Below are 22,001 nucleotides of genomic sequence, written 5' to 3' on the forward strand. Positions count from 1 at the left end.
ATGTGGGCTTGCTGGTTGAAAAGGGCACCAGAGAGGTGTGTAGGAAAACGCTTGATTCTTCATATGATTTCCACATAGCAGGCTCAAGCATACTCTTATAAGAAATGAATTGCAGCACAACTAACTAATCCAAATAGTTTGTCCTCTTAATAGTAGTAATGTATTGGAGCTTGCATTGTGCAAGCTGCTTGTGTCAAAAGGAGTGATTTATAACACTGTGGTTTATGGTAGCAAAGTGCTGAATTGCAGCTGAGTTGCAGATTCCACTGTGAGGTTTTTTTTCGCGTTTCTGTTGGCTGAAAATATTCCTGTTAAGGCATCCCAAGTGTGTGAGTCTTGAGGCTCCGTCTCCTGAAACGGAAAAAATAAGTAGTCGTCCCCTTCTGCTGCAGCAGTTGGCATCGGTCACAAGTGGAAATATCTGATTGCTTTGTCATCCCAGTGGGCAGTACTGCCCATCTCAGAGCTGCATGGTATTATACAGCTTCGCTTTGCCTGTCCTCTTTCACACAGAAAATACTTCAGAAAAGCATGCAGAATTCAGTGCAGTTTAGCAGTTCATAACGCTTCGTACATTTAAGGTTAGAAAGGATTATTATGGTCATGTTGTTGGAATGGAGAAGCTCACCAAGTAATTTTAATATCAGGCCTGTAGCTTCTATTTGGGTAAGAACAGATGGGAAGGAAAAAAGGAAGTACAAATGAAGAAGAGGAGATTAGTGAGGGTAGGTGGGAACTGCAAAAGCAGATGAGTGGAGTTGAGATAGAAAGGTGCCAGCAGCTATTTTAGATAAGAGAAAATGTTTTTCGTCAACACCAATTGATACATTGGTTTGCACTCACTAGCAAGACGCCTGAGTTGCTGCATTAGCAGTGCATTTACTGAGAAGGCAATAGTGTCACAGCACAGGCTGACAGTGAAATGCATTTGAACATGGGCAGGATCAATGATTTTGAGCAGCTGACAACATTTGATGTGGCTCTATTAGTCATGTTAGTCCTTCAGTTTGATGAGTAGCTACTTTCCATCAGGTATGCTCAGCTGAGCATTACAGAAATTGTAGCCACTGTAAGAGTTCTGGAATTTGATCTGGGTTGGTGGTGTCAGCTCTGACTTGTGTATGTCTGTAAAAATACAAATCAGCTTTGCAGGATAGTGGCAAGCTATGAATGAGCTGCACCCTGCCATGGGGTGCCTGGGCTGCTGAAGCCTGTCGCCTTTTAACAGAGAACTTGGGAACTTCCTTTGTGCAGCACCCTGTGGGTACAGAAAAAAAAAAATACCGCTAAGGTGCTCACAGATTTGAACGGCAAGGAAACCCCTGAACTTACTTGTTAGTTCTTTTGTTTACAGACCTGCCGGTAGCTGTATGTAAAGCTGGAGGTCCCAAGGTCACGTGCAAGAAGCTGTATTTGGTGATGATTGCGCCAGGGTGGTCTGGAGGGATGCAAAGTAGCATGGCCACATTTCTGGAGTGAGGGCAGGAATAGCTGTATTATTCTCGTGCTGGCACTGGCTTCATGGAGAGCTGCTGGGACTTGGGACTTTCATAGGGGTTCAGTGTGAAAGACGGACTTCAAAGGACTCGTTGGTTAACCTTGCCTTTGCTGGCTGAAACTGTACCTACCGTAATTGTTTTTCTTCCATTTGTAAATGCTTGTGTATGATTTTTAGGCTCTTTTGCAGTATAAAAACAGAGGAGGCTTAACCTGAAGATGATACTTGTATTACTGAGGATGTCAAAGTTGCACTTCTGTGACTCATGTTTTTACTTCCTTAAAACTTAGTGTTTGCGTGTTTGTGTGTCTCTTGTGCGTAAAAAGGAGAAACCCTCCAGTTACTATCCAGTTGATGTGCGTGTTGGAGACATGCGTATCACTGCCTTGAGTTCAAATACAAACACTCCATTGTGAGGTGGTGGAGAAAGAGCAGAAACTCCTACTTAGCAGCCTCTCTGCGGATGGGAAAGCTTGGGATTACTGCAGAAGCCCAGGAGGTCTGCATGAGTACCTCAAACCCATGCGATTCCTCATGAGTGGTGTGATCAACCACACTCTGAAATTACTTGTGTTTTCCTTTGAGAGCAAATCAGCACGATTAATATTCACATCTTCCTGTGGAGAATTGTGATCAGCTGTTCTGTACGTTATTTGCATGCTGTTGTTGTCATTTGATAAAAGGAACACGCTCCATGGTTCTTTGCTTCGGTGTTAAATACTGCATTGGATGCTATAATAATCTAATCAACATTCAGATTCATTCAGCCATTCCAGTGTAAACAGTTTTGGAAATGAAAAACATCAAAGAGTAAAAATGTGGGTAAAAATTAGTGGTGTTTCTCCCCTGTGTCTCTCTCAGTTGCGTCTTACATGAAGTACACTAATTAAATAAACACTCTTTTGTGTAATTCTTAAAATGACCCAGATCATCTATATATGTCTGAGCAGGCACCCCAGTGGTTTGCCTAAATGGAAGGACAACCAGTGGGCATTAATCGTTTGACCAGGTGCACATCTCTCCTTTAATCGCAGCTGGATAGAAAAGTTTAGTTCAGTCCACAGCAGCTTCTGCAGTGGAAAACCCTTGAATACCTGGGAGATGCTGAAAACAGGTTTTCTTTGGGTGATTCTGTAGTGCTAGGGAGAGGTTGCAGGTACCACTTCATTAGCAGCAATACTGGCCTGAGCTATCCTTCCTCTTCCCTGGCTATCCCTGGGATGCATCATCTCCTCCATTGCCCTGCCTCTGCTACTTGAAACAGGCAGATCTCCATGAAACAGGCAGATCACAGAAATGATTGAGGCTAGTCTGCCTCCCTGCTTCCCAGGGGAGGTGGTAGGTCTATAGTTGTACGTACTGTCCTGGGAACACTTGCAGGCATGGCTCAGTCAGGTGCAGAAATGAAGGTGTGTGTACGTGTTCCTACAAAACTGACTCCCCGCCAGTGACAGAGTACATGTATCACCAAAGGTGGATCAACCAGAGATACCATGGCTTTGGTGGCTCTAGTCTACAGCAGTTATTCAGTAACAGATTATGCACTTTTGCACAGGAGGTAACCTGAGTCCCCACGTGCAGCAAATCGTTGTTTCTTGTGTGATTAATGGACATTAGTGCTTCAGGAAGCAAAGTGAGTTTAATATGGATTTTTTTTTTTTTTCCTTCTGAAAAACTTTAAATTCTTGATATAACTCTCAATCTAGTGAAGTAATGAGCATTTTTGTTCGTAGGTAACGTTGTTGGCAACCTGGGACACTCCTTTTTCAGCCAGAGCTTCCTTGGAAGCAAAGAACATGGAGGATTCTTGTACGTTGCAGCTACGTATCAGTCCCTGCAAGACCTGGTGCTCCCAACCCCACCGTACTTGTTTGGCATCCTCATTCAGAAATGGGAGACTCCCTGGGCTAAAGTGTTTCCCATTCGGCTGATGTTGAGACTTGGAGCTGAATACAGACGTAAGTAACGTGCATTCTTCTAGCTGCAATTATTTCTGCAGAAGAATACATTGCAGTTTAGAGCACACACACCCAGCCCTAAATTGTTACCTGTCAAAGCCACACAAGCTTAAACAGGCAATAAAAATTGTGTTTCATACCCACATGGCATCCAGCCAGCAGCACAGCAGTACCGAGGCTGTGATATGACCTACAGCCTTTTTACAACTGTACTGGTTGATCAGGGAGATTTTTGTGGAGACAAATCTAGTTCTGAGCAGCTGTTTGTAGTTCATTTAGTGACCTGAAAGACAGTTACACGCAGAACAAGTCTGATTTAGCTGGTGTAGTTAGGACAAGGGAGAGCCTTTGAGATGTTAAGCTCTTTCCATGCCGAAATGAAAGAACATTTGCTTTTAGGTTTTTAAAATCGCGCTCATTTTCCAAAGAAAACCAGTATGTGTGCAGGGGCAACTGAGGTGGCAGCTTGTTGCAAAGATTCTGTTGCAACTAGTAACAAATAGGCTGGAGAGGGAGTTTCAGCTGAACAAAATTTTAGCAGTTAGCATGAAATTTGCATAAAGTTAGGATAAAATCTTTTTCAAAAGACATTTGTCTCACTGGAGCAAAGATATTATTGGAAGTCTGTCCACCATGATGGCCCAAAAATTTGATGTCTCACTCGTCTGCTGTTTTAATTGGCACATCTTGTAAATCTGAATTATTATGAAAATGGTCTGCTGTTAATTTTTTTTCCAAGCTTTTTCAGAACTTTTTAACAAAATAAGTTTTAGAATATGCTTCATAGGGATTTCTTAATTTAACTTGTGATGTTTAGGGAACATTGGGAATTTTTCATAAAATGCCTATGTTACTGGAGAGGAAAAAGAAAATCTTCAAAAATTGCCTTTTGAGGAGGAGGACTATAGGGTAAACTTGTCCGAAGGAACATTAGTGTTAAAGGTGTGTAACTTTTTGTGTGTATCCGTGAGGTTTTGAAGTAGTGCATTTGTTGCCATCAACATTTAGAAAAACAAAGATAGATGCTCATATTTTTCATGTGACATCTGGTTTTGAGCACAGAAACAAATGGTTTGATGTTCACAAACAGAAGTATCTGCTCTGAGTATGTTGGGAAGCTGGGGTTTGAATCATTACTACAGCTGTGGTTTGGATTTAGGCATGTTCACTTGTGCTGTGACAATTGTGACTGCAGGTCACTTCCTCAGTCCCCGCTCGGAATGGGCTGCATTTGTGTCCCAGGTTTCCTTGGATATGTCCTCTTTTCTGGTGGAATTGTCAGATTTCGGCCATTTGTCCAGTACTGCTGGATATGCAGCAGATCAGATGCAGCAGTCACTCTTGAGTTGCTACATGTCCAGAAGATACCTGCTGAGCATCTGCAGATCAACGTACAGCTCAAGCTCAAGGAATTCAGTGCATCTGGGACATGGCTGAGCTGCTGTGTGCAGCCGGGGTGGCAGACACGGGAAATTCAGCGCTTCTTGGTGCCTCAGGACACTGCCTGAGTTGGTCAGCTGGATGGTGCGTGTGTAGGAGCTGCGATGCTTTCCAGAAATTGCATCTGTGCGCAGAAGCCAAAGCTTATTTCTATTAGGGAGTCCTGATGATATCATCCAAACCTGCTGAGCATTCTGCAGGCCCTTCTGACTACACTGGGAACTGTGAAGATGTGCGGCATTTTGGGAAATCAGGCTGAGTGTTTGCCTGAGGATAGTTTGGGAACCTTCCTTCCAACATGGGTTTAGAAAACCTTGGCATTATGTATTACTGCATGAGTCATGTTTCAAGCACTGTTATGGCTTCTGCTGCAACATAATGTAATGCAGCCAGATCCATACGCTACACTTCAGATTGCATCATAGGTGTTTTACAAGTATGGCTAAGTCAGCCAAGGAACGCAGATATTTTGCATTGCTGACATACCGTAAATGTCCTTTTAATTGTTTTTGACATGCTCCTGTAGAGAATTTGCCATGTTCTTATGAAATCATGAAAACAGAAAATAAAATAGTCTGTATTAGCACTTCAATGTCACACATCAGCCACAGAATTTAAAGGAGAGCAGCAGGATGGTCATAAAAAAGGAAGAAGCCGTTTCCAAGAAGTAGCCTGAGAAGAGCATTTAGAAAGGTCATCTTCGCAATCAGTGTCCAGAGCACGAGGTTCAGTCTTGCAGTGTGGCGCTTGTAAGCATTCCACATAATTCTTCTTGTTGTTTCTAGCATGGTGGGCAAGGAGCCATGACACACGTGTAAGGTGCATTATAATGTTAAGCCCTTCTTCCCTTTTGCTTTTTAAATTCTGGTCTTATGGTCTCTTCTTTTGCTGCTGCTTAGCATATTTAACTGGGGAGATTGTATTTGAATCTGTTTTTGCAGAATCTCAGTCTGTAAATTTCAATCTGACCTTTTCTGTTTTATTTTGTCCTAGTTTATCCATGCCCACTTTTTAGTGTCAGATTTCGTAAGCCTTTGTTTGGAGAGACTGGACACACGATTATGAACCTTCTTGCAGTAAGTGCTGAGACTGAGTTTGCACGTTCCGTCGGTGTGAATGGATCAATGTGATGAGAACTGTACTCCTGCTGCACAGAGTAGCTGGCAGGCTTAGAAGATGACAACAGGAAGTAGTGGGCGTTTGGGTGAATTTACCTGCTGTTACTGGTATTGGATGTTAGCTTTCGTCAACCCGGTGAATTGTAACAAGGTACCCAAATCAACATCCAAAACCTGGCCACCTGAGAATGTTTGGATTTTGAAACAAGTGTATTAGTTGCTCAGGTCCCTTCCTCAGAAGTGCTGAGTTGTTACAGTGTGCAGTCACAGTTCTCTGGTTATACAGCGCTTCAACTGAAGTTATTAGCTCTTCCTACTTCGCTAATATTTTCAATATAGATCTCTTCAATGCATGACTTAATCTCACTGCTAGAAAAACTAGTAACTCCAGTAATGTAACAGAACACAGAGAGCAAATTTTCTGACATGGAGTGATGATATTCAAGGCTGGAGAACATTAATTTCTATATAAGGAAATCAATGAAGTGGTTAACAGTCATGATGATGTTTTTTCATTTGTGTACTTTGATTATGTAGGTTACAAGCTGTGATGTCTCCATCCCTCCCTGTCTTTCAGTCACTGATTACAATTATTTTAATGGGGCTACTAGTAGTCACTAGGATAGTTATGAAACCTACAGTGTTAATGATGATCATCATGCCTAACTTTTAAAAACTTGTTTTAATTACCAGGACTTCAGAAATTACCAGTACACACTGCCTGTGGTCCAAGGTTTAGTGGTTGATATGGAAGTCAGAAAAACCAGCATCAAAATTCCTAGCAACAGATATAATGAGGTAATGCTTGTAAGAAATACATTTGTGTACAGTTTCTTTGTGGTTGGAGGACTTGGGATCTAAAGAAATTTTATGTTATGCACTACCCCGAGGGAAAACTGCCTCAAAAGCGAATGATAAATGCGTGATGCACACATCTTTTGAAAGTGAGGGAGGGTGGCTCCACAGGAAGAATGCAATCCAATGTAGTATTAGTTAAACTCTTAAACTCTCTTTCTTCCAGCTTTTTAACTGTTTACATGTAAGGTGTATTACTGGTTTGATTTGAGCAAATAAGTTGACAAACTTTACACTTGAGGTAAAACTAGGAGGGAAAAGTGTGCATACTCAAAACATTTTTTTAGTATTTGTTGGATTGCTGTTTATTTTAGGTAAAATTTCTCTCAACGTCTAAATACTGTATTTGATTTCTGGTGTCAGAAAATCAGTCGGCATCTTCAGGATGTAGTGCTGTTGAGAAAGCTGGGTGAGAAGGTATTCAAAAAATAAAGAAAGAGAGCAATGGAGAAGGTGATTGATTTCGTGCTCTGTCTGAAGGGGGGGCGGGGTGTAACTTGGTGTTCTGAAACCAGTCAGCAGTTGGGGTGACAGCAAAGCTCCTGGGCAAAATGGTATTTGTAAAAATTCTTGTCATATCGGAGCAGAATACACTTTATCTCAAGAGACCATTTCCCTGCAAGAAGCATTTGGGTAAAATAGCAGTGAGAATAAAGAAATAAACTGGGGGGGGGGGAACTGTTCTTATGTGAAGTTAAAAGGTGTGTCAATTCTTGATGCAGTTGCGAGAAAATAGAAAGGGTCAGTAAAGTTTTGCATTCATTACACAGGGGTTGGCACACAAGATGCAGTTTAAGTGTTAGCTGTGCCTAGTATCTGCGAGTGTGTTAGCTTCCGTTCTGCGTTAGACACTGCACTAGGCTGGACTGTGAGGAAATTCCTGTGTTATGCAGCTTAGCAAAATCTGCATCATGCTTGGGTTCTCTTTCCAGTGTGAAGCAAGGATTCAACTTTTTAAATGGAGAAACTTTTACTTATTTAACATTATTGCTTGCAATCCAGTTGAAAGGTGGAATTATTAGAAAGTGTTCATTTGAGTTTAGTTTGAATTAAGATGAATTAAACCACAAGACCTTACTTTTTTTCCCCATGTATAGCAGTATTTAATTAGAAAAGTGTGTCACTCAAACCATCTAGAAAGTGGAAAACTCATTTTAAATCTCATGCACGGATTAAACATGGAGAGTTCAGACTGTAATTAACAAATTAAACATTAATATATAGTTTTTCTATTAAATACGTATTTTAATCTCAACATTATTTAAAATTATTTACGTTTTCTACAACTTGTAGTGATACAGTGATGCACGCTCGCAGCCCAGAAAGCCAGTTGCATCCTGGGCTGTATCAAGAGCACCGTGGGCAGCAGGTCAAGGGAGGGGATTCTCCCCCTCTGCTCTGCTCTGGTGAGACCCCACCTGCAGTGCTGCGTCCAGCTCTGGGGTCCCCAGCACAAGACAGACACGGACCTGTTGGAGCGGGTCCAGAGGAGCCCACGAAGATGATGAGGGGGCTGGAGCACCTCTGCTGTGAGGAGGCTGAGAGAGTTGGGGTGGTTTGGCCTGGAGAAGGCTCCCCGTCAACCTTCTGGTGGCCTTCCAGTACCTGAGGGGGGCCTGCAGGAAAGGTGAGGAGGGACTCTTTGTCAGGGAGGGTAGGGATAGGATGAGGGGTAACAGTTTCACACTGAAAGAGGGGAGATTTAGGTTAGACATTAGGAAGAAGTTCTTTACTGTGTGGGTGGTGAGACACTGGCACAGGTTGCCCAGAGAAGCTGTGGCTGCCCCCTCCCTGGGAGTGCTCAAGGCCAGGCTGGATGGGGCTTGGAGCAGCCTGGTCTAGTGGGAGGTGTCCCTGCCCGTGGCAGGGGGGTGGAACTAGATGATCTTTAAGGTCCCTTCCAACCCAAACTGTTCTGTGATACTTAGCTGCCTGTTTAGTCCCTCAGCAAAGGCGACTCATTTTTTTTAGCAGTTGCCTTGTTACAAAGCACAGGCGCCACATCCAGGCAACTACTGGGCTCCATAAAGGTGGCTGCTGTTGAGCTAAGATCTTGTTTCTGGAGCATGACATGATAAGCTAGATAATGAAATACACTGTTGTGTGATGCAAAATCTTAATCAAGTTTCCTCCCCAAACATTACACCTGTGCACATTTGTCAATAGTGAGCACCAGGTAATGTTCCTGACACTATAATTGAGGTTTTACGTTAGACTGAGAGAGACAAATCTGTTGTGTGTAGCGTGCAGGCTTAGCAGCTACAGGAAGCAGAGGATGGGAGTATGAGTGCTGTTAAGAGATGTCAAGTAATTCAGCGTTTTCCTTCTCATCAGGGTTTTCAGTGGGGGGTGCGTGTGTGTGTGTAATTTAATTTCCCTTTTTTTTCCTTTAGGCAAACGTATACTTTTTGGTTTTGAAACAAATCCCAGAGATAGGTTACTCCCTCAGTTTTCTTTTGGATCAAAAACCTCATAGTCTGAGCCTCCATGAAGAGGAAGAGAGAGAAAAGGAAAGGAGCTATATAACTTACAAGAATATTTTGTCAAAGTATGTAACTAGGTGTATGTTAGACGATAATCAGCAAAACTGAAGTGCAGATACATGGGTTTGGATGCTTTTTGGAGTCTTCCTTTGCAGAGAATTAAAATTATTTCTGGATGTCTATGATTCAGTTCTTTTTTAAAAGTCTTCAGATTGGAACATTGATCCCAGTTTCACCAGTTCATGCAGGTGAAGCACAGAGACACTAAAGCTTTGGTGTCTGATCATGGCAGAACCAGGATTAAATGCCACAAGTCTGAGTGCCAGTCTAGCACTGAACTGTGGAGGCAGCATGTGTGATTTATGTCATGAGCAACTGTAGTTGCCAGATATTTTCCCCCAGTATTTTTCCAATTTTTTTCCCCGTGAATTTATTCTTTTAAAACAGCTAGAGATAATAGGCGTTGCAAGCTATATAGCTCAGCTATCCTTATACCATTAATCTTAATTACATCACAGGTGGCACTTTCAAGCATCTAGATGGTGTTAAGACCTGAACCCTCTTTTCAAAAGCAGTTTATGGTTCTGAGTGCTAAAATCCGACATGAGACTGTGAGCACTGTTGAGAAACTTGCTCTGTCCGATCAAACTGTTTCAGGAATCACCTATTTATCGTAGTGCTTGACGAACAGGGTCGAAATGGTAAATTTTTTTGTTTGCAGATGATGAAAGCCATGAACAAATCCAACGAGCACGTTCTAGCAGGGGGAGCGTGCTTCAATGAGAAAGCAGACTCGCATCTGGTGTGTGTCCAGAATGATGACGGGAATTACCAGACACAGGCCATCAGCATCCATAATCAGCCGAGGAAGGGTGAGAACGGGGTTCATGAGGAGGCCGTTCCCTCCTGGCACTCTGCATGACTTCCTTGCCGTTTCTGTTACCGTTCCAGCACGTGGTTTGGTGAATCGGTCAGAACTGGGTTTGTCTGCATTTTACTGAGTTTCTGTTAGATATTCAGAGAAAACCATTCCAACTGCTGGTGTTACTGAACGGGCAGCTTTGCGAGTTAGACGTGCGACACAAGGAACAGCAACGTGTTGCTCTGTCTGCCCTTTACCCCCTTGGCGCTTTATTCCCCTTGCAGAACCCATGATCTCAGGTGTCAGGGGGCACTCTGCAGTTTGCATCCTGTGTACAGTCCACGTCACGCTTCTCTAGGGTGCTGTTCTGAATTTGTCCAAGAGGTATTCTAGCAACTTCATAGATCAAGCAGACATGAAATAAAGCATGTAACAGCTTGCTCCCTTGTAAATTTGGTAATAACTGTGTGCGGACTTGTGGTGCTCCAGAGGTCACAGTGCTGTAACTGGCTTAGGCAACAGGTGAGGTTGGGGTTGCCTGTGCTCAACCTACACTATGTGAAAGGAGGAAGGTTAGATTTAATGTAAGAGAAAGGCAAATAGGAATAACCACAACAGCAGCATTTTAATAATGCATCTTCAAGAAACTCCTTATGTTCACCTCAATTAGACCATCTAGTTTCCAGGCTTTGTTTTTGTTAGAGTAGGCTGAAAGGCTGCAGCAGCAGCAGCGTGCTGGGAATGTAAATGTTGTGGATTTGGGGAAAATTTTTGGCAAAGACATTTATACTATCCCCAAATGACAGCAAGCAAGACAGAGGCCAACTTTTATGTTTTGCAAGTATCCCCAGTCACTCCAGTGAGTATGCTGGCATGGGATGTCACTCAGGACTGATGGTCTTATCTGACTTCTGTTCATTTTACCTACAGGACAAGAAGAGGGATTTCACGCAGGGATTTCATGATGCTTAGTGGTCATTAAAGAGAATTTTACTTTAAATCAGGTGGCTTTGAGCTGCGGCCTTGCCAGTGGGTCGGTGTTACATTGTGATCCATAAACAGCTCGCTCACAATCTTTGCCAGCTGTGTGGGAACATTTGGAAGTTAAATGTGGTTGTGTTACCCTAGATTAGTAGTCCTGAAACTTAGAGGTGTGTATGGGGAGAGGGAGAGTGATGAAATATGAGCGTTCATTAAGGTTGACAAAAACTGTTGTCCAGTTTAGAAAATAACTAACTAGGTGATTTCCCCTTCTGTATCCAAGCCTGTGATGTGCATTAAAGTCACATAATTCTGAGCAGCATTTGTCCCGATTTAGATTAATCACCTCTCTGGATGATAGAACTGTGATACCTGATTCTTGTGTAAGGCATTGTTTTGCTGAAAGCGTCACTAAATCACTCCTGTTGTTGTTGTTGCAGTTACTGGTGCCAGTTTCTTTGTGTTCAGCGGAGCTCTAAAATCCTCTTCAGGCTACCTTGCCAAATCCAGTATAGTAGAAGGTAAGAACTGAACTGCTTACTTAAAACACACTGCGTCCCTCTTAACACAGCTCAGCTCTGTAATTATCAGGGCTCTGTTGTTATGCCTTGGGCGTTTGAATCATGCTGCTGCTTCAGCTTTATCCTGCTTTTTAGCAAAAAAACCCCTGTTTCCTTTAATGACGAGGAACTTGTTCAGATGCTGTAGAACAGGGACACAAGAAAATGAGGGTAAGGTATGAAATACCTGGCTTGTGAGGCTGCGATCAGCTCAATGAGGAAATCATGAGCCTAAGAAATACGGAATGTGTAATCCACCAACCAGGAGAGGAAGCCCTGCTAAACTGACTCTGTTCCCAAATAGCTCTGCATTAGGCAAGGTTATGAATGCGCATTGTTTATATGCTTGTCTGTGGGGGGATCAGAACATGACAAGTGGAGATTGTTGAGCTGGTAGCTCTCTGATTTGGTTTGTTGTTCTTCTAGCTGTTGTCGTACCACAGAAAGAAATGCTGCCTGCGTACACTGGATTGAAAGCTGTTACTGCTTGTTAGCTGGGCTACAGAACTTTGTAGTCTAACCTCACTGCAGATGTGACAGTGCAGACAGCAGGGGTTTAAGTGTGTTCCTTACAGTTTGTGAGGAATGCAAGAAGCCCACGCATGCAGACAGTTAGCAAGCTCCACTAACAAGCAGCAACTTCTTAAGCTGTGCCAGCTTGAGAGCCTGCAGCTGTATGAGCATGCAGTCCATGGGTGAGTGCTCACCCAGGGCCGAAAAGCAGCCATCTCACTGCAGGTCAGTGTCTGTCGGTCACTATACCATTTTCTGGGTCTACATTGGTGGTTTAGTGCAGGACAGAGGTACAGGTGCATTCAGGCAAGGAGGCTGCACACTGGGGAAGCGTATCATTCCTAAGTTATTTCTGCAGTAATTCAGACTGATCCAATCCAAATTCTGTATCTTTTGCCACTGTCGGGCAAGCATTGACTTCTCAAAAGCTCTGTCACCGCTGGAGTGCTGCTTCCAGTGCCAGGTGAGGCGATAGCTGAATGGAGAGGGATCATGCGGAGTTGCTGAGGGTTGCCTAGAGCAGGTGTCAAGTTTTGAGGCAAACTACAGCTGACTTGTCCTGGAAGGTGGTCTTCACATTATCCTTGTGTTTTCCCTTGTCAGCGCTTGTCGGTGCTACGTTTTAGGAATCTGAGAGTTCAGAAACAGCCTTATGCAGCATTGCTGCCTGTGACTCTTAAAATAGATGTTTAACCTTTGTGTTGCAAGAAGAGGAAGGATGTTTTATTTCTTTTTTATATAGGCTGTGTTCAATGTGGCTTAGCTTGGCTTATGAGAATTTCTTGGTTCCCTAGATGGAGTAATGGTCCAGATCACTGCTGAGAACATGGACTCTTTGAGGCAGGCTTTGAGAGAGATGAAAGACTTCACCATCACTTGTGGCAAAGTAGATGCTGAAGATCCTCAGGAACACGTCCATATTCAGTGGGTAGAAGATGATAAAAACTTTAGTAAGGGGTAAGTAGAGGAGCAATCGCTTGACATTGAATGGTGACTGACTGTATTTGTTAAAAATTTTAATTGATCTTAATAAGGTGCACGAGTCTTCAAATCAATAGGAATTACAAGTCTGTGCCTCTGTTTTGAGCGATAATGTAATGAAAATGGAATTGAGATACCAGAGCTTTGGGGCATCAATTTAGAAAGCTGTCAATGCTATGGATTTTTTGCCATTGCTGATATCCAGTTATTGAAAACCACTAACCTGTCTCCAACACTCAGTGCTGAACCCTGCATGGTGCGGTCACCAGGGTTGATGTCAGGGGCAGGAGCTGCAGGGACAGCAGGCAGCATGCTGCCTCTCGGCTCTCCCTGCTCCTCGCCCCATAGGCTGCTCACTGTGAAGCTCCAGGCCCAGTACCCTTGTCTGCAGTTAGCAGTTGCATTCAAGATCACTAGTTTTGGCACCCTGAGAGAAGCCTTTGGGTTCCCTTCTGAGGCTGATTTTAGTCTGGGCCCCGTGAAGGTGATGGGGCAAGTTGCTGTGTAGTAGCAGTTCAACTTGCAGAATGCTCAGTTACGAAAAAACCTGCAGCGAGGCAGTTGGAGGATTCAGATGTGGCAGAGGAGCTGCCCTTTGAGCCTCGTGTAGTTCTCTTTTGCAATGGTCTCTGCTCGGCTCGAGGCATCGGCTAAGTCAGAACTTACCCCCTTCCCTCCCTTTTACAGTGTTGTAAGCCCTATTGATGGCAAATCAATGGAGTCTATAACAAGCGTGAAGATATTTCACGGCTCAGAGTACAAGGCAAATGGAAAGGTCATTCGGTGGACAGAGGTAAGTCAGTCACATCAAGCGGCATGTAAACCCACGCTTGGCATTTCAGGTGCCGCCTGGTCTTCTTTCCACCTGCTCTCCCCACTCACCAAAATCAAAGCAGCAAATTCTTCAGAACAAACCTGTGTTACCCTTCCTACCTGCAAGGAAGGCTCCAGTACGGCATCGTGCAGAATCAAATACCCTGTCACTGTGGTGCAGCTCGGGTGCTGTCACAGCCAGCCTCTACAGCCTCCTCTGTGCTGGTCACCTCTTCTCACAGATGGTGGTTGAACATTGGGGGGGGAACCAGAAAAATGCTTGCTTACTGTGTTACCCAAGGGAACAGTTGCTTTCATCTGCATTTGTGTTAAAAACTACCTTTTTAAATGGAGACAAATCTCAATAATTATTTTTGAAAACCAGTATTTGTAGTCAACTTCTCTAAAACATTGGAAGTTACAATGAAAGTGCTGTGGCATAAGTCACTTGCAGAAACTGCGTGCATAGCTGGTGTTACCTGTGACTCTGCCAGCACGCACCTGCTAATGTTAAAAGATATCTTCAAGTGTTTCACTTTTAACCTGCCCAGGAGGAACCAAGTTACTCTCTCTGCAGCTTGCCACCTTCATATCCTTTTTTCCCAGGTCAGCTGGGCTCAACAGAGACAAGTTCAATGACAGCAGCAGTACAAACCTTCAGGCTGGGATGGCTTCTATTAAAGAAAGATGTGAATTTTCTGAAATTAACATCTGTTTAAAAGCAGGTTTTTATTAAAAACCATGTGCAATACATAGTGAATTGCCATAATGAGGCTTTTGACCAGGACGGAGAGGTTTTTGAGAACATGACTATTTGAATTTTTCTTTTGAAGTTGTTTTTTTTAAATTTTTTTTTCCTCCTGAGGTGGTTTGTCTTCAGGGTCTTTCGCTGGTCTTCCCTGAGCAGCTCTTCTTTAAGTCTTCGTTTATAAAAAGTTGAAATGGCATCTCAGGAACCCTTATTTTCTAGACGAACCAAGTGCTATGTCTTGTGTTCACTCTTTCCTTCAGGTGTTCTTCCTGGAAAATGATGAGCAACATAATGGTCTGAGTGACCCAGCCGATCACAGCCGATTGACTGAAAACGTAGCAAAGGCTTTCTGTTTAGCTCTCTGTCCTCATCTCAAGTTGTTGAAAGAAGATGGAATGACTAAGCTGGGCCTGCGTGTTACACTTGACTCGGATCAAGTAAGTCTTGAATAGTTTCAGTTTAACAGGGGGTTTGTTCCTTTGTTTGTTCACCAAGAAGGGAATACACCACTTCAGCCGTTCTCTTGGTTAAAGACATACCAGTGTCGGATGCTAATCGGGTGGTGCTGACCGTTGGTTCGTGGTTTGGGCCATCTGTTACAAGGGGACAGCTAGGGCCTAGCCTGAGAGAGCACCAGGATTTGCCCCCCCCCCCCCTCCCCCGGCCACCAGCCGCACCTGCTCTGCAGTCAGCGCCCTGTGAGGTGCAGGCCTGCCATGGGCTCACAGGAGACTCTAAATCGGCCTTTTCACCAGAAGTTAAGGACTGGAGTGTATTAAATGTATTCTTGGGTGAGCATAAAACATGCTTCACAGGCATGGCTGTTCTTAACTGCTCCTACTGCATATGAGGCAGAGAAACAGATGGAAGGGCCCCTTGAGAGTGCTCGACAGCAAAAGCCACAAGCAGAAATAGGGGTCTCCTGGCAAGACAGCTGGCCTTGCCTGGGAGGAGACCTGGTCTTATTATCAACCATCTTTTAAATACTGCGTGACTTCGCCTGATAAGGCGGGGTGCAGTTCCTGCTGATCTGAATGGTCTGCTTTGACAAAGCAGCAGAAAAAAGGCTACTTTTGTCAAGGCAGCAACTGGGAACAGAGAGAACAAAACCAGGCGGAAAAGCGGCTTTAGTGCCTGCCACATCCTGTTCAAGTGCCTGATTTGCCCAGGCAGAGGCCACAGCGCTTCCTTTACTGCCCACTGAATCGCAGCCTTGTGTCCTCGCTCTGTAAAACCTGCTCTTACTTTGTATTTTTTAGGTTGGTTATCAAGCTGGGAGTAATGGACAGCCACTGCCCTCTCAGTACATGAATGACCTGGACAGTGCCTTAGTTCCAGTGATTCATGGAGGGGCATGTCAGTTGAGTGAGGGGCCAGTCATAATGGAGCTCATCTTTTATATTCTGGAAAACATCTCCTAAGAGGACTTCATTTTCTGTTCAGACCTGTTCCAGCAGCAGTTGTATCTGAATCATTTGCACTTTAAAACTGGAAAATTAAGCTTTTGTTAACACTATTGGGGGAGGGGGGGGGAGGGGGGAGGGACAGTTGTTCCATAATTCTAAATCTTCTATGCATTGTCAACAAACAGAGGATCAGGGCAGCTTCTATACTACAACATGGCTATGCTATCCTTGCAGCTAATACACTTCTGTTACTGTTTAGAAAAAATGCTCATGTTTAAAGACTTAACGGTCATGTACTCTAAATGCTCAAACGGGTGCAAAGATCACTGGGGCGTAAATAAAAAGTGAAACTCCACTCTTGTATTGTTTGTAGATGGACGTGTAAGAAACAACAATCGAGACCTCCATTCTGACCTCATCATAATGCTGTTTGTGGTTACTCTGTAGACATTGAAAAGTAACGTTTACATTGTTTTGACCAGATTATTGGTTGAAGTACGTTTGGGGTAGCCCTTGAGCGATAAGGACAGATTACCTAGCCATAACTAACTTGTACGTGCGTCCCAGGGAGCAGCAGGGCAGGCGTCTCTCTGAAAGCAGTGTCACGTAAACTGCAGTTTTGTGTGTGTAATAGGCTAGCTTACTTTTTTCTTCCATTTGCTATCAAAACCCAGCACCTCAGCAGATTTCTATTCTCTCCTAGAACAACTCTGCTACTCTGTACTTTGTTTACAAATCGGTAAGAAGCAGAGGAAATGTTAGCCTGAAAGTGCAGTTATCTCTCATTCCTCTTGCCCAGCAGGTCCCGCTTTTTAAAGAAACATAACACCCAGGGCTGCTCTAAGTCTCCTCCTCACTGTACGCTGTAGTGTAATGCTAGTGTCACGTCATACGAGACAGCTCACACTTCATATTAGCAGCACCATGTAAAAGCTTATATGTGATAAAAGTATAGAGTGGCTGTTTTTGCATGTTCTGCTGAAAAAGGCTTTCTGGACAGCCCTGAACACTTGCACTTGGCCCAGTGCTCTTGGTCTCACCTGAGAAGGCTTTAGTGAGGAAAGCAGCTGCTCACATCTGCCATGACATTGCGAAGCTGGAATTGGGAATGGGCCAGAGGAAGCATGGCTCCACATTTTTACTGTCTCCTCAGAAAGCTGCTAACCAGGGGGAAGAGCTGAAGGCAGGAGAAGGGGTTGGTTTGTTTAGGCATAGCCATGCAGAGCAGCAGCTTCAGGTCCCTCCCAGGAGGGGCGCAAAGGTTTCTCCTCCCATCTGTACAGAAAACTAGTCTGGGAAGAGAGGGGCTACTTTGGGGCAAGCGCAGTATCTCAGACCTGGCATCGTCCCGGCTCTCAGTTCTGGAGGACGCAGCGGGAAGGGCTTTGGGTTTGCGCTGTGTAACGTGGCCGTCCTTTCACAGGCAAAGGGGAGCGCATGGCTACAGCGGCTGACGCTGTGGTTTTTAAACAAACACACAGCATTGGCTGGGCAAAGGAAAAGGAAACTGTACACGCAGTGATGTATTTTATGTAAAGGCAGCACAGTTTATGTTCAGAGTGCATTTGTGAGTAACTGGCTACTGCTCTTTCAAAGGCTGACCAACCCAATGCTGCAGATTGCAGCTGTCACCCCCCGCCACCCAGAGCCAGCAGGCCAGAGAGTTGGGCTCCAGTTCCAGCCCCCAAAGCTGGCCGCCCCAAGGTAGCACACGACTCCACTTCGGAGGGTGTTACAGCAGAGTGAAACCTTCCCTCTGGCGCCTGGGAAAAGGTGGCCGGCTTAATGCAGCTTACTTCGTGTTTCAGGCTGGGCAAAGCTTAAGCTCTGCCAGGATCCCCAGCCTGCCGAGGGATCAGCGCAGCACCGCAGGGCTAAGGTTACCTTCCGACTCCCCGCTGCTGGCACATAGTGCAGCACTACCTGGTGGAGGCAAGATGCAGCACTGGGAAGAGCGTTCCATAAGCTAAGTAATAATCTTCCTTCTAGAGCCTGCACTCAAGCTTTGCCACTGCAGCGGCTTTCCCGTTACCTTCGTTGCATTGTTACGCTTAATAATGCAGTAAAAGAGGTGAAAGATCTGTTATCTTCTCTTCCTTTGCCCCAAAAGTCGTTTAGGTTTGGATTATGTTTGTGCAAAACACTATCAACTGGTGACTGACATGTTTGCTTCAACCATAGCCTTTTAAATGACCTTAATTACCATGTTGTTAAGAAATGAGTACTTGTTTTAGAAAAAAATTGTACTTTTAAAATTCAGTTAGTTAACACTGCAAAAAACTGCATATTATATTTTTATTTTCAACATGTAGTTTTGTATATTAAATTTATTGAAATTAAAAACTAAACACTGTATTGTCTTCATCTGCTCAGGAAGACAGAGGCAGCGCTGCCTTACTTGTCTGGACTCCTCCATCTACAACCTTGCCCCCCCCCCCCCCAACCAGCTGGTGCAGGAGGGCTCTGCTCCCCAGTGCAGGCCCATCCTCACCTTTGAGCTCACCAGGGTTTAAAACCACAAACGTATTCGGTACCATTTTTTGTAGCTGCTGACCAAAAGCATTCCTGAAAACCCTCATCAGCCAGTTTTCTACATGACAAAGAGTGGCTGTTTTCCCCAGCACCTGGAAGAACTGTAAAACCTATTTTTGTAAAAATACAAGGACCATTTGGGAAGCAGCGGAGTCTAGCGTACTATTTTTCCCTTTCTTAAATTAGAGGGGAAAAAAAAAAAAAAAAAAAAAGACAAAGGCTGAAGGCACAGTACCCAGGCTGCGCTGAACAAGCAGCAGAGGAAGCATGGTGAACAGCTGGCAGCCAGAACAAAAACAGCTCTGTAAGGGCCTGCTGCTGAGCAGTCCTGCAGCCTTTCCTGCTGAAAGGCAACAGCCCCTTTCACTTGTGTGGCAATGGCAGGTGCAGAGGAGGGACACACGGCCACTACGCTGCTGCCCGAGCTCGCTCTCCTCTGGTTTAGGAAGCAAATGAAGAAGAAACCCAAACCAAACAGGCCTTGGGAGGAGAGGACAGAAGGAGCAGTAGCAGGCTGTCCACTGTACTGTGTTGGCTGCTCATACACTTGAAGAAATGAATTCTAGTAGAGGTCTTACCTGCGACTTGACTGAAAAGTTCTTGCACTGCCTCAGGGAATTTTTAAGGGGCTAAACTTTTCTCACACCGCTATGCATAGTTCATGTAACATTCATCCTGGTGCTACATTAGTAGTCCCGCGTTAAGGCAACTCTGTCTGTTTTGTGTAGACTAGTAACAATCCCCTGCAGCAGCACATGTCCAGAGCCTTGTGTTTGCCTTAAAGTGATTAATAACACTATGGCTGTTACCAAAATAGACGTTAGGTTCAGTAGTGCACTCATTTAACATCTTTGGTGCTTGCAGCTAGCAGCATCTTTCTACGTAGGTTCGTCCCACATCTTTTAACGTTCCAACGGATCTGGGGAAAAAACAAACAAGCAAAACCCAACAAAATTACTCGATGTAGTGCTTAACAGATGTCCCACTCAAGGTCACATTATCTGTAAAATGCTGACATGAATTTTCTGGATGGTCAACTAGAAAGATCAATGGAGCAAAATTATGAAGCTGTAGTGACTGAAAATGCTTAGGTAGCCAGTCACGGCACAAGGCCAAGCTGTGACTTCAGATATGGCCACCAAATGTGTCCCTCAGCCCAACTGTGAAGCTCATAGGCAGCTGACCGACCTCCTGGCTGCGAGGAAGAACTCACCAGGCTAATGGGCCCCTTTGTACTTTGGTGCTACAAATTCAGATTTATGTATTGAAACAAGACCTGGCAATCTGTAAACTCTTAACGCAAGTTGCAAGCAAAGGTGTGGCCAACAGGTGATGTCACTGTGAAGCTGATGAATATTAATTAGCTTAATGGCCATTTATAAATGCAAAAACCCAATACACTACAGAAGAGGGAGCACAGAGACAGTTGTACCCCTGCCAGCAGCACCCTGCGACTGTGGGCACTTGGCATGTGCACCGAAGGGAGAACTGACTGTCCCCAGCGAGCCACTGTCCCCTCCGTGGTGTTAGAACATAAGCTGGGGGAGAGGCGAGGACCTAAGTTTCAGGTTATCGGTGATTTCGTCCAACTAATCTGAATTTCTTTCAAACACCAGACATACATAAAAGTAGGATGAATTGGAGATTCCACAGGCAGATGGACTTCTGGTACTTTTAGTAACTTTCTGTAGAAAAACCCTTTAAAAAAAGATGCCAGAATTTTTGGTATTTACTTGGTTGTCTTTTTTTTTTTTTTTTTTTTTATGAAGGGAGAATTTGCAATACCTAAAAAGCAGAGAAAGGGAGGCAAGCTCCCAACCCAAGCAGTTTCCATAGAGGCTGGCAAGAAGAGGAAGCCTACCTCTTTTTCACCCTTCTAATATGCAGCCACTTTGGCAGCACACAGCTCCTCCTCTGTGCTTGGGATGAGCCCAGTAGGCACCAGGCACAGTTCTTCAGGTAGCCTGTATTCAGCTGTAGTGGTTCTCCCTGCCCAGAAGTCTGAAGTATCCAGAAGAAAGCCCATCTCCAGTAGCTTCCCTTTCGGATGAAGTCAAACAGACATGGGACAATGCCCTGCTCCAGCTTCTGGTAGGGGAAGAAGGGTCCTTCCTAACTCTGAGAGGCTTTTGGTAATGGTAAGGATGGACAGAAAGCACCCTCCCCTCCTAGAAAGGGCTCATCAATCTTCTTATTCTAAATAAAGGTGATACTAGCAGCTCTCCCAGTATTTCAAGTGACTGTGAAATAGCATCTTTGATAGACAAACGAATCTGAGATTCTGTAACCTCATTTCTGAAATCATGTCAACTCACCACTACAAATATAAAGACGAATGGGATCAAAGCCAGAGCTGTGTAATTGGGTCAATGTCAACAAAAGACATTATTCAGGCAGAGTTTATCTGTTGCCCTGTCAAGTTCTGGCCAGACCATCTTTAGACGCAGTATCCATACCTCAGGCAGAACTAATGTTCAAGGACCAGCCAATTTTCTGTAATTGTTTGAAGATCTTGACCACTGAGGGGCTCCCTGAGTCTCACTTTTACCTCCAGTTTCCCTCCAGTGGGCTTTCTGCCATCAAAAATCTGAAAGAAGCGCAGAAAGAGCAGCAGTTAGCACACATACAAATGATCATGTCAAACTACAGTGCCTCAGGCAACCATCGACTCTGTTTCTTGTGACTAAAAGATGACAGAGATCACCCGCAGGTGACTGCAACGCTGGGAGGTGTCGCAGCCACGTGCTTCCCCAGGTCCACAACTCAGCAGAGCAGGTCCCCCACAGCCCACGCAGCAGCGATACCGATGCCTGCGCTACCTCTGCCTGCTGCGCCCCAAGCCCCAGGTACAAACAGAGGGACGCCACGGGCAGCTCAGAGGACGCTCAGGGCAGCGGTGCCTCGAGCACGTCTGTGATGCAGCCCCAGAGATTTTTTTTTATTTTTTTTTATTTTTTAAGGTTCCACTTAGTGATCTCCTACTGCATCTTACAGCAGCTCTCTATCCACGCTGGCAGTCTTCACTTAACCTCTCGATCTGTTAGCTACCAACACAAATAATTTTGGGGATCACCCGAATTTCTGATCCTGTCAAAGAAAACGACCTTGATACAGAAAATTTGCAGAAGAGAGTCCCCAAGAAGTTCCCAGCACCAGAACTGTCACAGCTAAGTCAAGCTTCAAGAGATGATAAAACAAAGAACAGCCCATCGTTTATCAAACTCATCCAATACAAACCTGCCACCTGATT

General features: G+C 44.5%; 2 protein-coding genes across 2 annotated transcripts in view; one reads left to right on the plus strand and one right to left on the minus strand.

Moving 5' to 3' along the window:
• Positions 1-16,330, plus strand: part of ZFYVE9 (zinc finger FYVE-type containing 9) — a 36,485-nt gene extending 20,155 nt beyond the window's left edge. The window contains exons 9-17 of the mRNA XM_086463203.1: positions 3,232-3,456; positions 5,890-5,972; positions 6,708-6,812; positions 10,074-10,224; positions 11,636-11,716; positions 13,063-13,225; positions 13,937-14,042; positions 15,074-15,250; positions 16,073-16,330. Of these exons, the coding sequence (XP_086319329.1) occupies positions 3,232-3,456; positions 5,890-5,972; positions 6,708-6,812; positions 10,074-10,224; positions 11,636-11,716; positions 13,063-13,225; positions 13,937-14,042; positions 15,074-15,250; positions 16,073-16,234 (1,253 nt within the window). The 3' untranslated portion in view covers positions 16,235-16,330. The remainder of the gene's footprint in view (positions 1-3,231; positions 3,457-5,889; positions 5,973-6,707; positions 6,813-10,073; positions 10,225-11,635; positions 11,717-13,062; positions 13,226-13,936; positions 14,043-15,073; positions 15,251-16,072) is intronic.
• A 2,350-nt stretch (positions 16,331-18,680) lies between these two features.
• The window catches only part of CC2D1B (coiled-coil and C2 domain containing 1B), a 34,986-nt gene continuing 31,665 nt past the window's right edge, over positions 18,681-22,001 (minus strand). Inside the window, exons 23-24 of the mRNA XM_086463204.1 lie at positions 21,208-21,338; positions 18,681-19,670 (exon numbers count right to left, since the gene is read on the minus strand). Of these exons, the coding sequence (XP_086319330.1) occupies positions 21,219-21,338 (120 nt within the window). The 3' untranslated portion in view covers positions 18,681-19,670; positions 21,208-21,218. The remainder of the gene's footprint in view (positions 19,671-21,207; positions 21,339-22,001) is intronic.

This window comes from Leptosomus discolor, chromosome 3, assembly GCF_034619465.1.
Source record: "Leptosomus discolor isolate bLepDis1 chromosome 3, bLepDis1.hap2, whole genome shotgun sequence".
Classification (NCBI taxonomy): Eukaryota; Metazoa; Chordata; class Aves; order Leptosomiformes; family Leptosomidae; genus Leptosomus; species Leptosomus discolor.